This window comes from Leopardus geoffroyi, chromosome B2 (assembly GCF_018350155.1).
Source record: "Leopardus geoffroyi isolate Oge1 chromosome B2, O.geoffroyi_Oge1_pat1.0, whole genome shotgun sequence".
NCBI lineage: Eukaryota > Metazoa > Chordata > Mammalia > Carnivora > Felidae > Leopardus > Leopardus geoffroyi.
In genome coordinates this window covers 139,906,356-139,922,064 of record NC_059332.1, presented here as the reverse complement: position 1 = coordinate 139,922,064, position 15,709 = coordinate 139,906,356, and the positions used below count along the sequence as shown (strand labels likewise).

At 51.4% G+C, this 15,709-nt stretch overlaps 1 protein-coding gene across 1 annotated transcript in view; it reads right to left on the bottom strand.

The window, feature by feature from the left end:
• TIAM2 (TIAM Rac1 associated GEF 2) overlaps positions 1-15,709 on the bottom strand; it is a 191,288-nt gene that overhangs the window by 3,084 nt on the left and 172,495 nt on the right. Inside the window, 10 exon segments of the mRNA XM_045500104.1 lie at positions 308-395; positions 1,291-1,396; positions 2,060-2,118; positions 3,189-3,297; positions 4,305-4,423; positions 4,842-5,021; positions 8,211-8,319; positions 9,171-9,296; positions 9,865-9,933; positions 12,965-13,144. Coding sequence (XP_045356060.1) covers positions 308-395; positions 1,291-1,396; positions 2,060-2,118; positions 3,189-3,297; positions 4,305-4,423; positions 4,842-5,021; positions 8,211-8,319; positions 9,171-9,296; positions 9,865-9,933; positions 12,965-13,144 — 1,145 coding nt within the window.

Genomic DNA, 15,709 nt, shown 5'->3' with positions numbered 1-15,709 from the left:
TTCGGTGTCATCTGATCTCAGGACAGACTGGCAGCGAGTTACCCAGCCCGTGGGCTCTGTGGTCTCCTCACTTACGCTCTTTTTAGAGTGAAAAGTGATGGTTCTTGAAGTGCCTTTGAGCACTAAGATTTGGATGTATATTTAATCAACGTGTTCTATTACAGGCACAGTTGCCGTGTCGGGGGAGGCTGGGTGTGAACCTGAAGTCATCAAAATTCAGGAGGGCACTAAAATTAGACTCCCTTTTTGGAGAGAGCGTAATTCGGCCTTATTCCCATCGGCTGTATTTTTTGGAAGTCAGTAGTACCTGCAGCACAGCTGAAAGATGGTTTCTGGCCGTCCTTCTATTTCTGACTTCGTATGGATCAGTTCCCATATGGAATTATTTTCTGTCCCTGTGGAAGAGGAGACAAGGGTCTGCAACTCTGCCAAAGATGTGAAGTTGACAAAGACTCAAGTCGAATATTCCCTGTCCCAGGTCTCCTCATTTTCTTCCGTGGCTCATTCTATGTTGGACTTTCACAAATGCTTTTCAAAAGGTAAGTACTTTTTAGTTACTTTTTATGTTTCCTGGTAAAGTTTTCCACCCATCTGAACGTGCTTTCTCCCCAGCCCTGGGCAACAGATTAAACGGATCCTGTTTTTCAACCCCCTTCCATTCACTGTATTCCCTGGAAGGAACCTCGTGCGGGCTGTGCTCAGGTACTTGGGGTAAAAGAGGCCAGCCCAAAGTCAGTTGTTCTAGGAAAGGTAAGCAGTTCACACAAAAAGCAAACAGGGACCCAGGACATCGCCACGTGCCTCAGCCTCTTGGTCCTCTGTCACCAGAGGCATTGTCACCGGAACATGGTTAGTCTCACAGGATCTCTGAACATTCTCTAAGGTTGAAGATTTTTTTTTTTTTCTAATATCACATATAATACTGCTTAATCTTAAGGAATTTTCTGGGATCTCAAAATATTTTTAATTTAAATTTGTAGACCTTTCTTTCTTTAACAAATTTCAGGGTATCAAGGATATTAGGCAGAAAAGTGGAAAACCACTGAGTGAAGATAAGGAAACGATGAAGAGACATATTTGGCACAGAAAAGCCATCCAATGGCATTTACTTTCCGCAAAAGTGTGTTAAAAAAAAAAATTCAGAACAACCTCTCTTGTCCTCGTTTTCCTTGCCTATAAAATAAAACCCAAAAATTATCCCCGAAGTTCTCTCCTAGTTTTTCATTCCACGATGCAAACAAGTCTCTTTAAAATGCCTTTTCCTGGCATCCTACTGCACAAACCAATTACCTGCTGTGTTCCCCAGTCTGACTTGAAGCGCGGATATGGGGATCAACCAGCGAAATTTAAATGGATCCAAGTCGGCAGAGCCATGTGCAGGCCGGGAATTCGAGGGCTGGAATATAAAAGCCCCCCCGCCCCCCAAGAAAGGTGTTAGAACATGCTCTCACCCAGAGAGGAGGTGTGCAGGGAGTAGACTTTAAGGTCTCCCCGTGGGCAGGGCTGCCGCGGCTGTGTGAGTGTTCAGGGTGCAGAACCAGATCAGGTCGGGTGTGCTCCCAGTTCTCAAAGAGCTCACGGAGTGCGAGGGGAGAGGGCAGAGCCGTAGTTAGGGGGACAGAGACTTCTAGACAAGCAAGAATGACAACCAAGCCTTCTGTGTCCTCACTGCCTCTGAACGGTCATGACTCTGATGGCTTATTAGCTGATTCAGCTAAGCTGTTGGGTTCTGAGCCAAGGTAAAAGTGATCTGAAAACAACCAAAGTTATACGGTCTGTCATGTGTACGGAGCAAACATGGGCCGTCTTCAGGGATGTGAAAGCTGATTTTCTACGTAAGCCCCAGCACAGGTAATTTGGCTCTATCTTCTTTTAAAACAGATGTCATTTGTGGAGAGAACAAGAAATCACCCTGAGTATCTGAGCAGGTTAGTGACCCCAGGAATAAGTCACATTAGTCAAGCGAGGCCATGGCACTGAGCAGGCTTCTCAGCTCAACGCTGCTAGGAACAGGGAGCCCTGGAAAGGCGGCTGTGATCACAATTACTTCTCGTCTTACCAGTTTCTTCTTCAGTTTGCAGTGTTCTTTATAAACCAGTATGACAGCTCTCTTAAAGACTACGGAAAGGAAAAGAAAAAGAAAAGTCTTTCATTGTTTTATACAGATTTTGTCCCAAGGCTGAACTAAGTAAGGCTGGTTTTTTGTTTTGTTTTTTTTTTAATCTGGACATTTATGGGAAATATCCAAATTAAGAAAAAAAAAATTAATGTTTATTACTGAGACAGAGACAGGGCACTTGTGCGGTAGGGGCAGAGAGAGAGGGAGATACAGAATCCCAAGCAGGCTCCAGACTCCAAGCTGTCCACACAGAGCCCGAAGTGGAGCTCGAACTCATGAACCGTGAGATCATGATGTGAGCCAAGGTTGGACACTTAACCGACTGAGCCACCCAGGCGACCCAAAGCTGAACGTTTTAAAAGAACAAAGCTCTTCAAACTTAAGAAGCTCTAAGACCTCATTATGCCGGCACAGGAGTGAATAAATGATACTTCCCTCTGGTCATATTTGAATTACGCAGGTATACATGCTCACCTAAAAGCAATTATCTGGGGGCGCCTGGGTGGCTCAGTAGGTTGAGTGTCTGACTCTTGATTTCGTGCTGTCAGCACAGAGCCTGCTTGGGATTCTCTCTCTTCCCGCCTCCCCCACCCCACCCTCTGCCGCTCACATGGGTGCTCTCTCAAAATAAACATTTAAAAAATAAGAATGGTTATCTAAAGTAGATCTTGGCAATTTTTAAAAAATTCTTGTTTTATTTCACTGAACTCTGGGGACATGGTGTTCATGTCGGTGAGAACACAGGGTCTATACTGGGTCTCAGTGAGAATTAAGACATTTTGAAAAGCGGCAAACAATTAAGATAACAGGTTTCAAAATAGCCTCAAGAGATCTGTTCCTGTAACACTTGGCCAGAACCACTCAGGCAAGCAGAAGGGAGAACAAGATAATGAGTATGCACAGTGACAGCATTTTACATAGTTGGAGGCTGGCTCTGTGAAGTCAAAAGCCCTTATGACAGTGATTCTAACTCTCGGAAACCCGGAGTTAGCCGGCCTGGTGGCTTTAGGAAGTTCTTCATCACCACCAGCCTTTTGTAAGTTTATGTGCTTTCGAATGGCATACTAACCAAACACTGTGAGCTCGAGGTCCTTTCTGGTTTTTCCTAGAGACAGAAATGGATTCAACCAGGAGACTGCAGAGTGCATCAGAAGTTCCCCCATGGAAAGTTCTGTCACCTGTTTCGTAAAAACGAGAGACAAAGACATGGAGACTGCGGGGGGTAGACCGTCTCCCGTTGGGAGCGTGAATCACATACGTGTGTCACCATATACCGGTGACTGCCAAAATGCAAGCACCCTCGATTTATTATGGCCCCTGTAAACATGGGGCCTTTAAATAGCGTAAGTTTTGAAAATACGAGCGACGCATCAAACTGTCTGAAAAAGAAGCTAACTGGGAAGGCATTTTGTTCAGTGCACACGTCGTATGTGGGTGAGACACGCCTCGTGACCTACTCCACGGTGCCAATTCTCTGACGGTTCAAGGCTCTCCTACGTTGTCCTCACTAATATCTACCCGGGGCTCTAGTGCACTCACCAGCCCGGAGCCACAAACTGCTCTGGGCTTGCACATCAAGAGGCACCAGCGCTGAAACTAATAAAAAAACTCAACTCCAGTTTTCTGTCCTTGCCTTTTTCTAGTGAAACTATGTTTCCTCTTACAGGTAGCCTTTAAAAGCTCAAGATCCTGATTTAGTAATCAGCCAGAAAAGAAAGCGAGAGAGAGATGGTGTCACTCTAGGGACAACTAGTTCCGTAAGTAAGGAGGTGGCCACCGATGTCAGATGTGAAGGAAGAAAAGCAGAAAAGCCCTAGGTTCTCCCCACAGGCTGGGATTCTCTCTGCCAGCTTGCGCCCTCCATAGATGCGCCAGCCTCTGTGCATTAGTCTTGCCTCCTGCCCCACGGAAAGGGAGGAGGAGGGAGGGACGAGCTAAATGAGATTTCTTACTTTCTTCTGTACAGTGTTAAGGTGACATAAGGTTACATTCTCACACCGGTGTCATGAATTTTATGTCACATTTACACTTAAATGGTGTGGCTTATTGTAAGCACTTAGATCAAAGAAACTTTAGGCCCACCCTCCTCCAGGAGAGCCCGAACAGGGCGGCCTGCTCTGGAGGGTGCCAACGGATTCAGTGAACAAACGCATCACGCTTCTCAGGATCTGGAAGTCCCACTGACCTCCTTCTCTGTTCCACTCTGCTCCGCCACAAGCTGGTCAAACACGGTCCCGTAATCCTCATAGACCTTCTGCATCTCATTGATGTGGCTGGCTACTTTTTCCATTGCTTTTAGTGCCTCTGAAAAGTAGGAAATCGTCATTTTATTAATTTTAAGGCCTACCAACAGTGGTAAGTTCAAGATTCCGGCCAGGACTCGAGGCTTTCCTTACTAACAGAAGCATTCCTCAGGTAGGGCTCAAACAGCCCACTGCCATCCAGTCCTTACAACGAAGAACCACAGACTGGCCTTCCACTCCGGTTTTCTTCGGAATGAGGCAACACAAAGTATTGCTCATGATAAACGCGAACACTGGTTGGGCACTTTCCACTTAGCAGGTGCTCTGATGGGTGGTTTATGTGAATCATCTCCTTTAATCCCCACTCGGTCACTGTAGGAACTGCAGTCGCCATGTGTGAAACGAGGCTGGGAAGAGGGGCCCCGCGGGCTGGCGGCTGGCAGCCGTGGCGTTCACGAGCGCTGCCTCTGTCTCCTCACCTGTCAGGTGGTAGTGCTCCTCGCTCTCGTGGTCCGTCAGTGACACGAGCTCCCTGAGCAGCAGAGGGTATTTGAGCACCCTCTGAACTGGCTTGATGAGGTAGGACTCGAGGGTGGAGGAATGCTGTTTGGTGGGATTCCGGGCGTCCAGAAAAGCCTTGAAGGCTTGATCAGTTTTAGCTACAAGCAGGTGGGGAAAAGACCCTTAGAAGAGCACAGCAGCGTGAACGAAACCCGACTTCATTCCGTTTCTAATGCAGTCCCAGATCGTCTATTCAACAGCCCTCCCAATGACGTTCTTGACAAAAACCCAAATGCTTCAGTGGGCCCGGCACCCAGCCGTCAACAAGGATTCGGCATCACAGCTCTGGGGCCAATCCCACCGGCAAAGGGAGCTTACATATGCCAGAGAGGAACACCAAGTCGAAATGCAGGAATGTCTGACTTTCGAGACATTCACATGCAAACCCGTGAGAGAGATTGTTCTAGGTGCCTAAAAAGTGAGTTTCAACCAATTCACAAAGCCACGAAAATGCATCATCCTATATCCTATTCTACAGAAGAATCCCATAGCAAAATAAACCAGTATTCCACCACCCCCCCAACACCGTCCTAGCACAGATCGTTACTTACTCTGTATACTTAGGGGTTATCTTTTTTTTTAAGTTTATTTATTTTGAGTGAGAGAGCACAAGTGGGGGGCTTGGTGGGGGGGGGGGCGGTGGGAGAAGAGAGAGAGAGGGAGAGAGAGAATCCCAGGCAGGCTCCACACTGTCAATGCAGAAGCTTGACGTGGGGCTTGAACTCACGAACCATGAGATCATGACCTGAGCCGAATCAAGAGTCGTACGCTTAGCTGACTGAGCCACCAGGTACCCCTATCTTTCTTTTAAAATAAATTGATAAGCACTGCTGCCTTCACCTCCACAGCTCTGAGCAGTCCAGTCCTTCCACCACACGGCACCTCTGTGGCAGTGAACATTCCCTGTGTTCAGAGTCTGACATCACGAAGAGCACACACGGGAACCCAACTCCATTTAGTTTCGAGAGAGCCAACAGATGCACAAGTGGCTGCTTTGGATTCCACCTGCTGACCCTGGGTGACCAGCTGTTTGGAATTCAGCTGATTTGAATGAAATTACACCCTCCCCTGGGGTTCTGTTCCAAAGGCAAAACCTACAACTTCTAGGAGGCGTGGTACCATTTTGAATGTGACCACCCAAGTGGATGGCGAGACGATCCTTCAGAACCGAGCAAAGCATTGGTGATGCACTAACGTTACTGTGTATTGACCTTCAAGAAGAAGGCGTTTCTGGGAGGAAACGCCGATGGAGTCAGGTCTCTGTTTAAACAAGTACAAGAGGCAGATTTGGGCTAGAGCTCGTTAACTCCCGGCACTTCGAGACTCCGTTTCTTAAACCTGAGCCTGGTCTTCCACGAAACTGGAAAGATCCAGATGTAAACCAAATGGCAGGGGCGCATCCATGGAGCCGGCTAATGCTCAGAGTGTTGGAATAAACCTCCACATGCCTTCCATGATACTGCAGAGTCTGTTCCCTGGTCTGGAGAAAGAAACACTGAACAACCACCGTGAGATCCTTTCTGACAATGCCGTTTAGAAGCATATGACAGACAGGAGGGGCTTAGAACTGAGCTTGGCGGCTACTGCCGTGTTGATGCAACTAAGAAACGTTCAAATACAGAAGAGTTCTGTCCCAGAAGAGAGCCCTGACTCACTGGCTTCTAGAGTGGCAGCCAATTATAACGGGAGTGAACCGCATGAGGCCACTTGTATTTCTAAAGAAGGCATTCAAGTCCTGGGGGGGTGGGGGCAGGGGGGAGTCATTTTGATCCTAGGAATTGAAGACATGATAACAGTTGAGGTTTCAGCAGGTTCGGGTCTTATCCCCCAGTTCACACCGGAGAAGTCAGGCAGCCTGGAAACCTGGTCTGGAGACGGTTCTGATGAACGTAAACAGGACGGCACACATTTTCATAAGATGCCTGTACTGTCCGAGCCTCAGACACTCCCGTATTTGTTTGATGTTCTCCGTACAAACCGAATCGTCGCTGCTCACGACCTCAAGTCCTGTGCCGGCATCACTGATTTTTCCTCCTCTGATCTTCGCCACCAGAAACGTATGAGAGTTCCAAAGACTGGGACAGAGAAGCATCTTCAGAGAGAGACCGATTTGAGAACTGTCATCTCGTACGTGAAGATGTGTGTGTAACTGAGAGAAGCCTCAGCAACAGAGCCACCTCAGGGAAAGCAGCGTTCCTGGTCTGGGTATTACCGGACCAGACCGAACAGCAGGTTAACGCGATGGTGATGGGAACTGTGCTGCAACATTCCTCACAACATGCGTGCACCTAAAGGAGGTCACGGCTGTCACCAGATCTCTGAATACACTTCCCAGGCTGGGCTGACGGGCTGGCCCGTCACCGAAAGCCCAGGTGGCTCAGGGCACGGGCCGTGTGCCTAAACCTGACCCGCTGCCGGGCAGGAACCCGCACTCAGGCATCTCCCTCAGTTCCACAGAGCGATGTCTGATGGCAGCACGAAAGGGAAGAGTGAGGGGGTCGACCACGCAGGTCTACGCAGACAAAAGAAAAGGAGAGTCTTCAGTTAAAGCCACTAGAATAAAGTGAGATGATAAAAATGTGGAGAGAGGCACCGGGATGGCTCAGTTGGTTAAGCGTCCGACTCTTAATTTCAGCTCAGGTCATGATCTCATGGGTTGTGGGATCGAGCCCCACAAATCAAGCTCTGTGCTGACAGCACGGAGCCTGCTTGGGATTCATTCTCTCCCTCCCTCCCTCCCTCTCTCTCTCCCGCCCCACCAGCTTGCTCTCTTTCTCTCAAAATAAATTAACATTAAAAAAAAATTTTTTTAAGTGGAAAGATGAAAGGTATTTCAGTGAGAGGGTGTGGGCTGTTAAATGTTAGTTTTTTCCTGGTTCCACAAAAAAGCCTTTAAGTTTAGTTAACACTTCTTATGAGTGCAGTGATTCCTTGGGTGTGAGAAGGTTAACAAGGAAGAAACAAAACAGCATAGTGTTTTCTGTCCCCATCCAGGGGCTCATGGTTCTGAGTTTTTAGATCAAGGCATTTGGTAAAAAAGAATCCAGAGGTAACTGAACAGCAAAGTGACACATGGGGAAAGAAATGTCTCTGCTCTTAGGACATGTGTCCACTGTTGCTGATAAACTGAAATAAACTGAAAAGTTTCCCTTTAATATCTCTCAATTTCAAGGTCAAGAACGGAGCAGGATCCATCAAAACTGCATTTATCCCTACTTATTACATGCAAATTTACTCTGTTAACAATTTAAAAAAAAAGCACAGATATAAAGGTATGAGCAACTTACCTCGCTCTAGAACCTTCTGTACTTTGATATGATTAGCACAGAACCCGCTGTACAGTTTAAAATGGTCCGCGTAATAAAGGAAAGAGCCTCCAAGGGAAAACAGTAGTTTCTAGAAGGGGAAGAAAAGTCACATCGGTCATGGTTTACTCAACGTCTGCTGGCCCTGGCGTGGCCTCTGACTACTTCAGTGCATCCGTGGCATCTTTCAGACACCAGCGCACTAATGCCTCAGAAAATCACCAAATGAAATAAGCCCAAGACTGTGCCATTTTCACGGCAGACGGAGAACAGTCTGGTATTTCCCTCACAGATCTTCAGTTTGATTGAAAGCTTTCTGGCAGCCGAGCCTACTGACACTACAGGCAAAGGGCAAGAAAGAAAGTTCTACAAAAATACACCTGACAAAATGGGATACGAATGACCTGAGAGGATAATCAAGCCAACTGTGCCTTACTCGGGACAAATGCTCTCGTCTGGGTACCGACCTGCCCCCTTTCTACCGTCTGCCTCCTTTCCTTCCCCAGAGGGGCTCCTTCCGGGTCCCGGATGCTCACACTGGAGACGGGCTCCACAGAAGAGAGGACTCCCTCAGTACCACCGACCCGTGTCACAGGACCCATGTCCCTGGGTCACAGGACCTTGTGAAAATGAAGGATGAGACTCAGGGCCAGCGCTCCTGCTTCGCAAGCAAACCCCCTACATATCCTTCAGCGGACTTGAGTGAAGAGCGTGGGCACGGTCAGCCACCAGGCCGACTCCACAAAACCTGGGCCACCCAGACTTCTGCTTAAGGGGCCACTCAAGTAAAAATGTAGCCTCTCACCAGCTGCCACAGGAAAACAGTGCAACGAAAGCACTGAACTTACCTTGTCAGCAGTCAAGGGACACTTTCTTTTCCAAGGGCGGACGCCACACTCTACCCACCCAGTTCTGCTTTAAACCTAAGTCAAAACTACTTACTCTAAACTGTGAGGGAGTTTCAAGGGTGTTAAAGTCAGAGGCGGCTGAAATCCCATCCTCCAGAGTCTCCAGAAACACCTTCTGAAAGTCCAGCATCTCTGGCAAGCTGCCGAACAGTGACTCCATCTACATGAAGGCCGGGATTGAACAGAGGGCATCAGCGGTGGGGGTGGAGAGGGGCCCCAACAAATCCCCAGTCCTTCGGGGAGCAGCAGACAGAAGTAAATCCTTGAACGAAGGCAGCATATTCCCTCTGGGACACCGTCTGTACACAGGGGTTTACAGCTCCAGCTCCGGCAGTTCCAAACTAACTTTTTAAACGGATGGAACCTTTTCAGGATTCAAACTGGTAAACAACGGAAGTCAGTAGCAAAGAACCAATTACGGAGGCTGAACACGAACAAGTCATGGATTAAGGAGTGACTTTGGGCCCCACTTCCTACAAAAAGGGCGTGACTGTCCTCCATCTACAAACTCTTGCTGCTGGGCCTCACGTGGCAGAGGCCACATAAACGGCTTTGGAGGAGGCCACGCCTGGTCCCTCTGACGATGCTTAAGTCCCGTGTGTTCTCTGGGGAATCAGGAGACACAACCTCCGGGGAGGTCCACTAAAGGGCAAACAGAGACTAACCTGTGCGTTAGTGGATGGCGGGGGAGGGGGGGGTGGGGGTGGGGGTGGCGGGGGACCGATTACCTCGTCTTGGGTGAGAAAGGTCTCATTCTGAAGTGGCTCCAAATATAATTCAAAGAGGCAGCTCAGATCCTGAAACGTGGAAGAAAAGAGTCTTTATCACTCATGTCTCCAAAATACCCAAGAGTTTCCAGCAACCCTGACCACAGCTCCAGGCTCCCACTGGGAATGATGGAATCGTGTCTTGTTGCAATCTGTGACCCAGAAGTGGTTACTTATCAGGGGCGCCCGGGCGGCTCCATGGGTTAAGTGTCTGACTGCAGCTCAGGTCATGATCTCATGGGTCATGATCTCATGATCTCTGACAGCTCAGAGCCCGGAGCCTGCTTCGGAGTCTGTGTGTGTGTGTGTGTGTGTGTGTGTGTGTGTGTGTGTGTGTGTGTCACTCTTTGCCCCTCCCCACTCATGTTCTGTCTCTCAAAAATAAACATTAAAAAAATTAAATAAGTAAGTAAGTAAATAAATAAAACTGGTTACTCTCATTTCTGCCCTAATTCACACGGGCTAATCCCACAGTACACGCAGCATCTGGGTCACCTACTCTGCTTAGACAGCTTGGTGACAGAGCCACTCCTTCTGTGGACCGGTGCAAGGGGGCATCCGCCTCCCCTCGGAGAAGGGGAGCTCTGGCGAGGCACTTCTGTCGGGCATGAGCACCCCTGCCGGCTCCCCTGGCTTCCTCCTCTGTACCGGGGAGCATGGTGACAGCCCCACCACGGAGCTGAGAAGGACAGGACAAGACCTGGGAAGCTCTTCAACTCTGGGGTTGACGCATTAGCAGAATTTCGAACTCCCGTATTCAAATGCAAGAAAAAATGTCCAAGGATCAGCGGCCTATAATCTAGGCCATATTTGAGCCCCCAGTACACCGGGCCCCAGTAGTACGGAACAGTGGGAGTTGATGGCATTTATACAACTCCTTCCATAAATGGTTTATTTGCGATAATTTGAAGCCAAGACCAGGATATAATTTTGTAATAGGAAAGATTTTTTTCTTGTTTCGCTTATTCTGAAGAATTTTGAGTATGAAAACATTAAGTGATCGACTACAAAGTCCGTTACTTTGCTCTCTTGCTTTACAATGGAGAAATCGAGACCCAGAGAGCTTTCTGTAAGAGCCCGAAGCCTCCAGAACCTTATGGCATAGATTCTGGGAGCAAGTAGACAGGCCTGGGAGGCCTTTTACTATTTCGCAACAAACAGCTCCCTGGCCTTCCCTCCCTCACCATCCTCCCCGGCGACTGCTTCCGAGCAGGGAGGTGTGCTGAGTTACTGAACCGTATCTCGAGGGAACACACAAAGGCTGAAAATTCCAAGTTGCACGCATGCAGGGATCAAGGTTAGACGAACAAGTAAAATCCCGTGTTAAATGTCAGCCACGAAAAGAAACCACAAAATAAAAACGGTGTGTGTGCGAATCACAAGAGGCACCGGGTGCTGGTTATTTTGTGAGAGACAGTGACAGGCTGCCCTCTTCCCTCGTGCGGCCGGTGCTGCTCGGCGGGACTTACACGCCTCGAGCAGGCAGGCGCGGAGCCGCGGGGCCGGACAGCTGCAGCCCTAAGGGAACAAAGTGCAGGTTTCTTGCAGAGAGAAGGGTCCTTCCTGTCTAGCTCACCCACAACGTCCACCTTTATACCCTACCAGCATCTCAGGGAAACCAGCCTCCCGTGCGGCCTCACGGTAAAACAGAACATCAGCGACAACAGGAAGGGGACTTCAAGGAATTCTGCCCTTGAATGAATCTCGGTGGAAAGCTCATGGCCACCCTCAAGAGGCCGGAGGGTCTCTTGAAGCCTCAAACCACAGCGCACAAAGCTGCTTGGGAGAGGCCATCACGGTCACAGGAAGATCCAGAAATCTAGTCTGAGCTCCCCAACGTTCACATCATCCGCAGGACAACACGTAACAGGACGTGAAATTAAACTGTCAACTCCATAGCTTTCTTTTCTTCTCTATGGGACCAAAAAGAAGGGGCTCTGGGTAGTTTTCCTGGGCTACCTGTGTATGAGGCCTTCAGTAAAGCCCAGATAAAATGACAGGGACACTAATGAAAGGGGAAGCTCAGGCCCGTCTCGCGGAGAAAGAAGGTGACAGCTGTGTCTGTGTGTGCACGCACCTGTGCAGGAACAAGGGCACGCCCGTCTGAGACGCGGGAGGACGGAGGTGGAGGGGACGGCCCCAGGCCAGGCCGCTGCACCAAGGCAAAGCCAGGCGGGATCCTCTGCCCACTGCCCTGTGCCCTGCTGCTTCCAGAACTGGCCAATGAAGTGAGCTTACGGTACTACCCGAGCCTCAGCAAATACTTAAAGCAAAAGAACTCTGTCTTCCCTTCCCAGGCTCCAGTGCTCTTCGTAAAATATGTCTCTCAAACTATAGGGGCGCCCGGGGGGCTCGGCCGGTTAAGCGTCCGACTCGGGATTTTGGCTGAGGTGGTGATCTCACGGTTTGTAAGTTCAAGTCCCGCACGGGGCCCCATACCCACAGTGTGGAGCCTGCTTGGGATTCTCATTCTCATTCTCTTCCTCCCTCCCTCTCTCTCAAAATAAATAAAACTTTTAAAAAATGTGTCTCGAACTATTTACTGGGGGCTTCAGAGATAAATAAGTGAATGCTTCGGGTGCCGAAGATTCTCAGCAACCACCCGTCCGCACGGGCGTGGGAGCGGCCACGTGTAGGCCAGCTGCTCCAGCGTGGGACTCTGTCCCGCACAGTGACCTCCACCAGGCAGGTCTGGGGGCCGCAGCAACAGTCTCCTGGGAGCAAGCTGTCCCCCAGTCCCTCCTCCCCTAAGTGCTCTCCGGCCCCCTCCGACTCCGCCAGGAGACTCCCTTCCCACAGACTGCAGACGATGAGCTAGAACATGTTTCCATAGTGAAAGCTACCGTGGTAACCAAGGGAGCCGAGGAGCCGATCCTTCCGGGCCCTCCCAGCTCCTGCACCCTCGCCCCCTCCCCGGCGGCAATTCACCACTTCGAGGGGCAGGGGGCTGCGTCAGGAGTGCTGGGCTCCGGGGCGCATGCGCCCCGGGGGCCCCCGCCCACATACCGCTGGCCGCCGCGGGGCCACAGAGCTGGCAAGAAGGTGCGGAGTCGCCCGTTACCTTCACGTAGGACTTCTCCGTGTCCATCAGCTCCTGGATGACTTTCCGGAGGCGATCCGCGTCGGAGAGGTGGCGAGCCAGCGGCCTCGGAGGTGGCTCCCGGGTCCCCCTCGGCCCTTCCATGCTGGTGGTGTGCGAGTCGTCGAAACTCCTACACAGCGCAGCGATCTGTTCGGCGCTCTGGGAGGCGGAAAGACGGGGAAGGTGACGTTCGGGGCGCGCTCCGTTTTGGAAGCTTCCCGGCCAGGACGCAGGCGGTGATCGGCCCTGCCCAGCGCCGTCTCCGGGACCTCGGGGTCGGGGGGCGACAACCTAGCACAGCCGGGTTCATTCATCTCAGACCGCTCTGGCTACCCTTTAAGGTAACGGGAGTGAAGACAGGGTATCTACGCGGGATGCGTTTCTGTTGTCAGAACAGAACAGATGGCTCTTTCGTACCGAAACTAGAAAACACGGCACAGGTTGACCCTTGGTAACGGAGTTGAGGTGGCTCTCAAACCAAGGCCGCGGCTTTCTCGGAGCCTGCTGGGGAGCCCCCCGGACGCGGCGGCCCGACGGCCTCGGAACGGCGTGACTGCACGAATTTCGGGGCAACCTGGCCACAGGGGCTCGCGGCCCTGCCCCCCGTCCAGTCCCCAGCCCCACGGGCTCGCGCCAACACTGCACGAGTGAGCAGTTAGAGCGGCTGCACCTGCCGGCCGGGCAGGGAGGCAGGGACGTCCCCTACCCTGCAGGGGGCGGGGACAGAGCCCCACAGAGGGTGCAGACGGGAGCAGGTGACCCGGCCACCCTGGCAAGTGCCGGAGAAGAGGGCTGTGCAGGCTCCCTGGGAGGCTTCGGGATAGTGGGGGCAGTCACACACCGAGGGGACGAGAGGAGTGGGAACGTCTGGGGACCGAGAGCCTGCAGCGCCAGCTGCTACTCGGATTCCAGCACGGCGATGACAAAGGTTCTCGAGGAGGGCCCCCTCGTCCTGCCTGACGTCGTGGCTTCAAGGCTCAAACGGGTCTCCTCCTGTATGTCTCCACGGTGCCTGGAGCATCACCAGCCTACACTCGGCGTCCTCTAACTTGCCTCTCCCTCCACCCCACCCCCGCACAGGCTCCAGCCCACTTAGCACCTGCCAAGCCGGCCAAGGGCAGGGCCCGTGCCCGTCGCTGCCCCGAGTGCCCAGCAAGCCCTCAGCTCCCCCCCACCACACGGCAGTGTTACCGAGCGACAAAGCAGTGGTCCTGGTACGTGTGACGAGCGTCCACCCGTCGTGGGCAACTTGCCGTCCCTCCCGCAAACTCCCCCTCCTTCGGCGTAAACGCCTTCATCCCCGATCTGTCCCTCCGGCCGTGGTCAAAAGCCGAGCTTGTCAGGACCATCTCTTAACGTGGAATGCATCCTCTCGGGGACGCTCAGAACATGAACAACTCACACAAGCGTGTGTCACGCAACCGCAGTGGCCTGACGCACACCTGTTAAAAAAGCTGGCGCCTGACGACCTGAAGTGCCTCGGAGGAAAAACAGGGCACTGCCGCCCTCCCTGGTCCCCCTCCCGGCTCTACCCTCAACGCTGACCTTCCGGTTCATCTTCCAAGCTCAGCGGGTGTCACCCGAGGGCCTGCTCTGCCTCCAAAAGGAAGACAGGTCCTGCCCGAGGCGATCACGTAAGAAACCCCAAAGCGCAGCCAAGGGCAGAGTGAAAACCAGCCCAAGCTTGTGCGGAGCAAACGAAAGGGGGAAGACGCGGCCAAGCAACGGGAATCCCTCCACTGTGTGCGAGGCTTCAGGGGAGAAATGGGTCGTCCCACGGTCCTGGCAGGAACACACGCGCTCCAAAGGAGAGCCAAGAATGAGCCAGAAGTGCAGTGAGGAATGAGCGGGTAACGTAAAGACCCCAGCTCAGGGGAGTGACCGCGAGCCTCCTCTCCACCCAGATGTCTGCGAGGAGAGCCCCCCAGTCTGCTGGGCCCTTTAAACAGAATCATTTCTCTTTTATTTTCACGTAAATCTTGGTGCCAAAGTTCAATCAACCACACAGCCGGTACTGGGCTTCCAAAGAGCCCATGGTGAGTTCGAGCCCCGCGCCGGGCTCTGTGCTGACAGCTCAGAGCCTGGAGCCTGCTTCAGATTCTGTCTCCCTCTCTCTCTGCCTCCTCCCCGGCTCATGCTCACGCACTCTGTCTCTCCCTCTCAAATATAAACATTTAAAAAATTGCATCTTGAGGGGCGCCTGGTGGCTCAGTCAGTTAAACAGCCAACTTCGGCTCAGCTCATGATCTCACAGTTCGTGAGTTTGAGCCCCGCGTCACACTCTGTGCTCAGAGCTCAGCCTGGAGCCTGCTTCGGATTCTGTGTCTCCCTCTCTCTGCCCCTACCCTGCTCATGCTCTGTCTCAAAAATAAACAAACATTAAAAGAATGCATCTTGATTTATCAAAACGCCTCATTTCATGTTTAAAACAACCAAATCTTATGATTCATTGCTGAAGAGATTCCAGCACTGTTCAGCCATGCCCTAAAAGCCAAATGACAGATAGTAAAAGCCAAATAGAACACTGTAGCCAAAAGGCGGCTTTTCTCTCTTCCGGGATGTGAGCATCATTAAGGAGCCCTAGGAAGTACAACGAAACCACTCCAAGTTGTGTGCACCCCCTTTCCAGTGCACCTCAACCCTGGCCACGCATGAGCTTCGTTTCGGGAGCTTTAAGAAACACCCATGGCTAGGGGCGCCTGGGTGGCGCAGTCGGTTAAGCGT